Consider the following 10,533-nt stretch of genomic DNA (forward strand, 5'->3'; position numbering starts at 1 on the left):
TCTCTCTCTCTCTCTCTCTCTCTCTCTCTCTCTCTCTCTCTCTCTCTCTCTCTCTCTTTCTCTCTCTCTCTCTTTCTACCTCTCTCTGAAGAACACAAAAATAGCAAGAAAACTAAAAAGATACATTGGTGCACATGCTCACTAACTCCACACACACACACACACACACACACACACACACACACACACAATTTGCTTACAAAGAATGCTGAACCACACCCAACTGGACCCTAGGGGAGGGTCCAAACTAACCAAACTATTCTATTTTCCCAATAGGACCCCTCTCCTAACCTGTGGGTCTGTTTCCTGTCTCTAGGCCTTGTATGGACACACACAGGCAGTCACATGCCTGGCAGCATCGGTCAGCTTCAGCCTCCTGGTGAGTGGCTCCCAGGACTGCACCTGCATCCTGTGGGACCTGGACCACCTCGCCCCTGTGGCCCGTCTGCCTGCCCACCGGGAGGCCATCTCAGCCATTGACATCAGTGACATCTCGGTGAGGCTCCTGTTTTTCCAACGCTGTGTCCTCCCCACCTTCGTGAACCTGCATGTTAGCATGGTGGATGGCACCCAAGAGGAAACCCAGGGACAGAGAGATGCTGACTGCCCCAGAGTGTGGAATGGGCCCCAAATGTGCAGAGTACTTGCTACAGACCAGCATGTGCAGCATCTGGGTCTACCTTTAATTGTTGCTTCTTTACTTTCCTCCCTCAGGGCGGTGGGAGCAGTGGGAAGTGTCTGTTCTGCCATGCACACCAGGGAGCTGGGCAGAAGATCTGCCTGTCCTGAGAGACCTGCTGGGCATGGCTGACTAACTTAGCTTCTTAGTTGCAAGTCACTGTTGACTTAGCAGGTGCCTCTGGTCTCCACAGCACGACGTGCCTCTGATTGTCCCTCTATGCTGGCTAACAAAGAGGAGCCTGTCAGGAATGTCTCTATGTGTGTGTGTGTGTGTGTGTGTGTGTGTGTGTGTGTGTGCATGCGCGCGCGCGTGTGTGGAGAGAGAGAGAGACAGAGACAGAGAGAGACAGAGAGAGACATATATCTCAATGTAGAGCTTCTTCCAGGCTGGAAGCCCCATCCTGGAGTATGGGGTTCCCTGAGGATGCAGAGGAGTCTGCATCTGCTCATAAAAAGCCCCAGGGGCCCAGAACATGGACAAAGTAGGCAGAAAGCTCATAAGAGGAGGGGGAGATGATGGAAGAGCCTCTGGTGCCACATTTGCTTGAAAGTGGTGCTTCAGGTAGGCTTGAATCCAGGACTAATGTTAGATGTGTAGATGGAAGACAAATGAATGTGTGGATGGATGGGTGGACAGACTGACACACAGATGAATGGTTAGATGGGCAGACAGAAAGGTGAATGGTTGGATGGATGGCAGATGAATGGATGGATGGGTCAATAACTGGGAGTGTGTGGGTGGATGGATTTGTGGGTAGATAAGTGGATAAATGAATGGATGAGTGGGTGGACAAATGAATGATGGATTGGTGGATGGTGGGTGAATGGATGGGTGGGTTGGTATATATTGGTGAAGGCCTGAAGCCCTGGTCTGGGGGAACATAAAACTCTTAAGGAATTGTGTTCCCATACCTGAGAAGCTTGGTACCAAGATAAATTGTCCTGGAGCCAATCAAAGTCAATATGTGCTTGCTGGGCCCAGTTCTGGGTGCTGGGCAGAGGTGTAACAGACAGTCCCTGGTCCCAGGCAGACTATCCCTAACAATTCAGGAAGTCCCATGGAGCCCAGCCCAGGGGGCTGTGAAGGGGTAGTGAGCTTTCCACATCCCTCTGTGGTTAGGGCAAGGCTCAAAGGCCTGTCTCCAGCTGGGGCCTCGGTGACAATGGCCACTATTCCATTGGGTACAGAATAGGCAGGCCTTGAGGAGCAAAAATTCTGGACATGAACATTTCCAGAGATGCAGTTGAGAAAGTTCTTCCCAGAAATCCCTTCTGGATGGGTATCATACATATTTATGAGCCACGCACAGTCATTTGAGCCTCTGTGCCCTGCCCTCCACCAGGTGATATCCTGCACTTCTTCATGGGGAGGACTGGCCAGACAGGTGTAGTAGGCTCTATGTCCAGAAGTAGGGCTGGTCTTCAGGCTGGGTCTTCTGTGGCAGCCAGTATATGGCCATGGAGAGGAATCTGAGAGGAGCCTAAGGCTAAGCAGTCAGCGTCTGCCAGGGAAAGCAGTATCCAAACACATGATCGCAGTGTGGAAAGAACCCAGAGTTGACAGTTGTGTGAAAGCATAGCAGGCCCGTGAGCTGCAAAGGAGTGGGTGTCTCAGGCAGTCTTGGGGTACTTGGTCGGTCTTCAGAAGATGTCAGGTTGGGAGTTTTTGGGTGTACAAACTGGGTAGCTGAGCCACAGATGGGCAGACAGCCACTCCAGCTTAGAGTGACACCAGTTCTCACTGCTGCAGGGCACCATCGTCTCCTGTGCGGGAGCCCACTTGTCCCTATGGAATGTCAATGGACAGCCTCTGGCCAGTATTACCACAGCCTGGGGCCCAGAAAGAGCCATAACCTGCTGCTGCATGATGGAGGGGCCAGCATGGGACAGAAGCCATGTCATCATCACCGGGAGTCAAGATGGCATGGTCCGGGTAGGTGTGTCTTGGTCAGAATTGGGATATGGCACAAGAAATGTGTTCATTTCCATTCTGCCCACTTTCTCCATGGGTCCAGAGCTGCAGGTTGCATTTGAGGCTGTCCCAGAACAGGTATCCACGGCAAGTGAAGGGAAAGGCAAGGCTCTTTCCAGGGCAATAAATAAATAAAGCAAATAAATAAAACTATACCTATGATGTTATACACACACACAAACACATACAAATAAACACTGTCACAAGGAGCGAGCACTAAATAGTCACATGCAAAAGATTATATTCCAGTGCTAAAAAGAGATATTTGTGTCATCTATTTAACCCAAAATTGACCACAAATCCATTCATCCACTAATCTATCTACCCACTTTCCTAACTATATATCTCTCCATCCATCCACCCAGCCACCCAGCCACTCACCCATCCATCCATCCATCCATTCATCCGCCCATCTATCCACTCACCCATCCACCCATCCACTCACCCACACATCCATTCATTCATCTACCCATGCATCCATCCACCCGTTCATCTACTCACCCACCCATGTATCCACTCCCCCATCCACTCATTCATCCATCCATCCATGTATCCACCCATCCTTCCATCCATTCACTCATCCACCCACTCACCCATCCACTCATTTATCTATACATCTATCCATCCACCCACTCACCCACTCATTCATTCACTCACCCATCAACTTATTCACTCACCCTTCCATCCATCCATCCATTCATCCATGCATCCATCTGTTCTTCCATTCTTCCATCCATCCATTCACCTATTCACTCATCTACTCATCCATCCAGCCATCCATCCATTCATCCATCCATGCATCCATCCATTCTTCCATTCTTCCATCCACCCATTTACCCATCTACCTATCCACTCACCCATCCATCCATCTGTCCATGCATCCATCCATTCATCCACTCACCCACCCATTCATCCACTCATTCACTTGCCCACCCATCCACTCATCCATTCACCCATCCACTCACCCATCCATCTATCCATCCATTCATATATCTATCCATTCATCCATCCATTCACGCATCCACTCATCCCTCCATCCATCCATCCAGAGACAAAGCTGAGGAGTGCCCCCTGTGAGATCCTTACAGGGCCCCTTCTGTGGCCTATGAGGGGTACAGGGTCTCTGCAGAGAGCAGGTTATGCTGGGCCAGCTGGAACGTGAGGAGGTCACAATGACCTGGGCTTGGTGGGGCGTGGTCCACAACTGCAGGTCAGCCAGAGGAGGCTGGGGTGGCTGAGGGGTAGGTAGATTTCTTTCCTGTGCCTGCCCAAAGTATGCGTGGGAGTCTTCCATGGTAATTGAGCTCCTGTAGCAGCCCATTGCTGGGCTAGTCCTGGGGAGGAGCTCACAGAAGCATTTGAGTAGGGGCTGGTCCTTGTCCTTTGGCAACAGAAAGTCCAGACTCAGCAAGTGAGAAGCCATATGCAGTCAGCCTGAGGGCACCCAGGAACAGGGCTTGGGACCAAGGGCTGGACACAGAGGATGGGGAGGCCATCCTCACTGAGTGGTGAGGGAGGCCTGCAGAAATGGTGGCATTAGGGCCAAGAGGACATCAGCTAAGTGAAATGATAACAACCTGGCTGTGGAGTCTGGTCCCTGGAGATAGGCAGTTGCATTTAGGGACACAGAGATGGCAGTGAACTCATCCAAGCTATAGTTGTAATCAGTCAAACCTCCATGCAGGGAAACTGAAGCCTAAAAAACCTTTTTCCTGATAATAAATTAATGTCAGAAGTGAAAGGGGGGTCTGCCTTCTTCCCTTCGCTTAGGCCCTGTAGGGGAATGAGATGGACCACGCCGAGCCTGCAGACAGGATCATTTCGCCAGCCTATGACATTTTCTCTTTTCTGGGCAGATTTGGAAGATGGAGGATGTGAAGTTGTCTGTTCCCGGGCATGCCGTGGCAGAAGAACCTGCAGCTCAGCCTCCAAGCCTGACAGGTACCTGCCTGCTAGGGATGCAGGCGCCCTTGCCCTGCCCTCCTTCCCTCCCCCTCCCTTCCTTGGCCCTAGGCTATGGCTCCACCCAGGTCTGGAGGGCCTATAGAAGCCACTGGGGCTCTGAATGTTGCTGCCATGTTTGGGGGGTGGGAGCAAGTTTGCCTACTACGAGCTGATGGTGGAACGTGAAGTAAAATGGAGAAGGCCTGCTGAGTCCTGGCCTGGTCCCTGCAGGGATCAGCAAGCCCTAGGATGCTCCTGGACATGTGAACAGTGACGTGGCATTCGTCAAGGGCTCCTGAGCTTCAGGAGGGTGAGACACACCTTGCTGAGCTTGGTTTGATGCTCCCCATCTGTCTGCATGACTATTCAATGCCAAGCTCCCCAGCCCAGGGCCTGGACCCAGGTGGCTACTTGCCTGCACAGGCAGGCTGCAGACAGGTGCAAGGGAGGGGCCGCTTACCCTGGTGCAGGGAAGCGGTTCCATCAAGCCCCAGACTGCCCTGGCTCAACCACTCAACCTCCCAGGGCAAGCTCCTCAAAGTGGGATGGGGATCACCTGCACCAGCATTGCCCAGGGCCTTATTGACAATGTAGATCTGGGTTCTGTGACTCAACACAACCCATGAGGGAAAGATTGGGAGTTGTTAGAATTCACGTGTTCTACAAGCCCCCAGGTGAGTCTTGGTGTGCACCAAAGTAAGAGAACCACTAGTCTGGAGCGACGCCCTCTTTGGGGTGTGGCAGATAAGACTGAAGTAGGAGTCTGTTCCTCCTCCTGGTGTTCACAGCCACTGCCACCAGCACCACTGGAGCCACCATTATAGAGCAGCTGTGGAAGAGAGCTGACCATCAGCAGGCTGCACTGTAAACACTCGCCACACTTTCCGTTGTTTCTCACGGCAACCCTCTGCGGTAGATGTTACTGAGGCACCCAGCAGTGAGAGAGAAGGAAACTAGGCAGAGAGTTACAGTGACTTGCCCAAAGTCACCCAGCAATCAGACCACCATTGTCCCTTTGAATGGCACCACAGTAGCCACCGTGACTGCAGAGTAACCTTAACCACAGATACTGCTGCGTAATCACCATCACCAACCAGTCCACATGACCACAGGCACCAACCCACCATCACAGCTGTCACCTGCTCACTTCCACCACAGCCACCTAACGAGCTGCTGTCATCACCTTCTCCAACGCAGCCCCTTCTCTCTGCTGTCTCCATCAAAGAGTCTGACCCAGAACTGAGGCCGCTATAAATTGCGTCCCACAATCAAAAGAAAAATGTTACCAAGAAGTGAGAATTCCCCTGTCTCCCTGAACCCTCTGGTACCTTCTGTTTGCTCTGCTTCCTGGAACCTGTGATTATACCGAGGAGAGAATTTTGCAGATTTCTGAGGGCTGCCTTCTGAAAAGAGCAGCCGTTTTCAGTCAGTCCATTTCTGAAATGTAGTGCACACCTCCTAGATTTACTGTCATCAGTTCACGAATTCCTCATCAAGCAAGCACACACAGACATTTGCTCAGCTCCTGCTATGTCTGGGCTCTGTAGTGGGAATCGCATCTTTCAAGATAACACCATCCGAAGATCCTCGTCAACAGCCAGAACGACAACATCACAAAGAGCAGCAACCACGTTCCATTCACTGGTCCTAGTTTCTCCAGGGTACATCACAGCCAGAACAACATCACAAAGAGCAGCAACCACGTTCCATTCACTGGTCCTAGTTTCTCCAGGGTACATGGAGGACACAAGGAATCAGCCCACCTCAGCGCGGAAGGAAAGAAGCGTGGGGCTTGTGTGTTCTCAGGAACTCAGCACTTCTTTTGAGAGAAGGGGCCACATACCCTTCCCTATTTCCACCCACCTGGAAGAGAACTAGCCCAGGGTTTGTGTTCCTGGCCTGCTTATGAAGCGGTTCTACAGTTCACCTGCAGGAGACCACACGCCATCCTAGTGTCGGGCTCAACTGCCCGCTTCCAGAACTATTGAGGCCCAGTAGGCTAAAGGCATTAGCTCAGCCCATGGTTGACAAATGGATGGAAGGATGGACAGATGGATGGACAGATGGATGCACAAAAGGCGCCTCAGAGCCATCCCTCCGGTTCTGGAAGTGCCAGTGGACTCAGCTTACTATGTGGCATCACCTGTTGAGGTGGGGTCGTGCTCGCTGGTGATGGGGTCCGGTGAACGAGAAGTGAGATGAAGAACATGGAACAGGTTCTAGACCCAGCTCTGTCTCAGCATCTTCTCTGGCCCTCAGTGTCCCCCTCATTAAAACTGCAGCACTTCCTGTGTGTCCTGCCTTGTCACGTGCTGATGACAGAAAAACAGTAGACACAGACAAGAATCTGCTAACGCAACTTCTCAGAGCTGCTTCTCTCTGAACACAGCAACAGATGACATTAGGGAACTGAAGATGGCTTCAGGCCAGGGGAGCCTCAGGTCTACATCCATCCCCTGCTCTCTGTGCAGACCCGAGGTCACTGCCCCACTGAACTGACTGCCAAGGTTGTGATTACAACTCAAAGGCAGATTAGGGTGAAGTGACATGATGACACAGACATATGAAAAAAAAAATCAGGTTGGGCCACAGTTTAGAGTTAATAAATTCACATGCAGATTTACAAACATAACCCACTGGAGGTCCTTAATAAGGAAGCATGTTGTTCTTATAATAATGCTCAAAACTGTTTTGTTGGAAAGGGACTGGATTGGGCATGACACATGGATATTTGCATATGTGTCATTTTGCTGTGTATATTACTGCATCCCTCAGATGTCTTAAGAGGCAAGAAAGAAGATCTTTGAATATATTAAGGATACTACCTTTGTAGGCAGATGCAATCTACTTTCTGCTGGAATTCACTTATTTGTCATTTGCTGCAAAGACCAACCCAGTGAAGTACAATTTATTTCAGGAATCACCCCATAGATTTGGACTCAATCTGGTACATAAAAAGTGCTCTGGAAATGCTTATTGTTTGCATATGAGCAAGAATTTACAAATGCCTGGTTCTGCTTCAAGACAGTTTCCATTGGGACCCCTCATGCATTTCCTGGTGCGTGGGCCTGTCTGCATACATAAGGTGGCCACCCCAGGGCGGTTGGGCTGCAGCATCATTGCTGCCCTGAGTCCAACACAGTGGCCTCACAGGGACCTGCCCAGCTGGTGTCTCTCTATCTCACCCTTCACGTTGAAGGAATTACTGTCTGTCCCCAAATGCAGTCATTAAAATGAGTGAAGTAACAATCATTGAGTTATATTTTTTGAAAAAACGTTCTCAGCATTTAATTATTGGTTGTGGCGTGAGAGGATTTAGATAAGTTGATAATGCCGACTTTATGTAATTTATTTTTACTAGGCAATTACAGTCTGCATTACATCCTGGCAGCAAGGTATTGTGGGGCATCTTATTAAGCATAAAGCCAGTAAACACTGATGAATAATTTTGCTGAACTAGGCATGCAATTTAGAAAGCAATAATACACAAATCCAATTTGGTACACAATGGATACTGCGGCATGTCAGCACATGTAACTATCACAGCCTGCAAATTAAATTGGGATGGCCCTTTTTGCAACAGCACAGGCCAAGATTAAATATATTTCCCCCCTCAATTTAACAAGTTGCTGACCACAAATATAAATGTGTGCGTATGTGTTTGTGGTGCTGGGTGTGGATGCACCTGCACACGTGTGTGAAGTCACTCGGGTGTTCTAACTATTCTCTCGCACACTCCCCACAGGTCACAAGTGGGAGAAGAACCTTGCCCTGAGTCGAGAGCTGGACGTCAGCATTGCTTTGACAGGGAAGCCCAGTAAGACCAGCCCAGCAGTGACAGCACTGGCTGTGTCCAGGTGAGCACAGCCTGGTTCCTCAAGGCCTCCAGCAGAGGGCGCTGAGGCCAACCCTAGGAAAGTCCCAGCAGCTCTGGGTTCATGCTGCCTGGTCAGGGAGGCCACCTCACTACAGGTGTCCCAGGGGCCCACCATGCACAGGGTGCAGGTGACAAGGCTGTGTAGGGCCCCGGGAACCGTTTTTATTTTGTTTTGTTTGTGGGTTTTTTCTTTTTAACACACGCATGCTCTTGCTGTCTTGTTTTAAATATCCAAGAACTTACCCACAGTGCAGGGGCTCATAGGGAATTCATAAAGAAATCCAAAAGGTAAAAGTATTTTTGTAATTCTATCCTAAAGAGAGCCTTTTTTACTGAATCCCACTGCCAATTGTAACTTTTGATATGATGATTATCCCAGATTAACAGAACATGCCTTTGCAGGGCTCTAAGCCAATGTGGAATTGCCAAGTGTCAGATAGGACACTTGATACCCCATTGTAACCCAGTGGAGGCAAGTGTTGTCATTAACCCAGTTCTGCACTAGGAAGTGTAGTCTCGGGAGGCAGCTGACCTTTGGCAGCCCGCCTTCCTTCCTCCCTCACCGGCCTGGAGTGGGCATTCCAGTGTCCCTGGTGGTACGTGCTGCACAGTGTTCTAGATGCCAGCCGAGGTGGGGTGAGGTGGGAAAAGGAAAGCTACACTCTTTGCTGGAGAATTTGCCATTTGTTCTGCCCAGGCCCTGGCTCTGTCTCTCTCAGGACACAGGCTCACCTGGAGATGCTGGAGAGGAGGAGGCAAGGCCTCACCCTGCTCTCTGGGCCTGGGCATCCTGAGCTTTCCCTCTGTGCTTTAGGAGCCACCGCCCTACAGCTGCAAAGCCCACTGCCACCCCGAGTGAAAACATTATCCACGTGTCCCACTTCCGATGAGGACCAAAGGAAAGCTACACTCTTTGCTGGAGAATTTGCCATTTGTTCTGCCCAGGCCCTGGCTCTGTCTCTCTCAGGACAGAGGCTCACCTGGAGATGCTGGAGAGGAGGAGGCAAGGCCTCACCCTGCTCTCTGGGCCTGGGCATCCTGAGCTTTCCCTCTGTGCTTTAGGAGCCACCGCCCTACAGCTGCAAAGCCCACTGCCACCCCGAGTGAAAACATTATCCACGTGTCCCACTTCCGATGAGGACCAAGTGTGGGTTCCACTGAGCCCCATGCTGCAATTTCCTGAGTGCTGGCTGAGATACATGCTCCATACAGGTGGCCTCTAATGCTCTTGTCTCTCCTCTCTCTTCCCAAGAAACCAGACCAAGCTCCTGGTCGGTGATGAGAAGGGGAGAATATTCTGCTGGTCTGCAGATGGGTAGGAAGAAAGAGACGGTGGAGGCTCTGGCATGGCTGCATGTCCCTGAGGGGCTGCAGCCTCCACAGAAGGCAGGGAAGGTGATGCAGAGCCTGGTTCTGTTTGCAGAAGAAACCCCCGGACCTTCCCTCCCCATAGCTCTCAGGGAAGGGGCCTCTGGCAATCAGAGCTCTGCACCCAAAACGCTCTTCATGGCCCATGGGACTTCCATAAAATGGGTAAGAGGGCTGGAAGCAGCACGCTGCACAGTTGGACTTGCCGACGCCAAGCCGCACACGAAATTACACGACTCACCTTATCAAGGGCTTATTGCACTGAAGAAATGGGGTTGCCTATTGGAAACTGATGGAAAATACTGTATTGTCTTTATTTTATTAAAGCAGCTACTTTCCTAATGCAAAAGGGCTCTTGAGTTTTAAATCACCACTATTTCCCTCTCATACTACTTACTGCCTTACTAAGTGTTGTGTCTTCGTACTTAGGAGGGCAAGAAAACCGCGGGGAAGCACGGCTACCTCCACAGTGCCTCACGGTCCCTCCTGTGTCCCTCCTCGGAAGCCACTCTCCCTGCTCTTGTCTTGCCCACGGTGCAGGGGCTCGTGGGGAGGGAGTGGCCTCTGCTGAGAAGGCCCAGCCTCTGACTGAGCCATAGGACGTGGACACGGGCCTTGCCCATCACAGGCCCAGGGAAGTCGCCTGGGTTTCTGCCCTGTCTCCATGGCCCACAGCAGACAGTAGGTCCCA

At 51.0% G+C, this 10,533-nt stretch overlaps 1 protein-coding gene across 1 annotated transcript in view; it reads left to right on the forward strand.

The window, feature by feature from the left end:
* Nucleotides 1-9,885, forward strand: part of WDFY4 (WDFY family member 4) — a 309,512-nt gene extending 299,627 nt beyond the window's left edge. The window contains 5 exon segments of the mRNA XM_008576041.1: nucleotides 317-496; nucleotides 2,432-2,614; nucleotides 4,510-4,594; nucleotides 8,343-8,454; nucleotides 9,727-9,885. Coding sequence (XP_008574263.1) covers nucleotides 317-496; nucleotides 2,432-2,614; nucleotides 4,510-4,594; nucleotides 8,343-8,454; nucleotides 9,727-9,793 — 627 coding nt within the window. The 3' untranslated portion in view covers nucleotides 9,794-9,885.
* Nucleotides 9,886-10,533: the final 648 nt, after the last annotated feature.

Source organism: Galeopterus variegatus, unplaced genomic scaffold (genome assembly GCF_000696425.1).
Source record: "Galeopterus variegatus unplaced genomic scaffold, G_variegatus-3.0.2 Scaffold1276, whole genome shotgun sequence".
NCBI classification, from domain to species: Eukaryota; Metazoa; Chordata; class Mammalia; order Dermoptera; family Cynocephalidae; genus Galeopterus; species Galeopterus variegatus.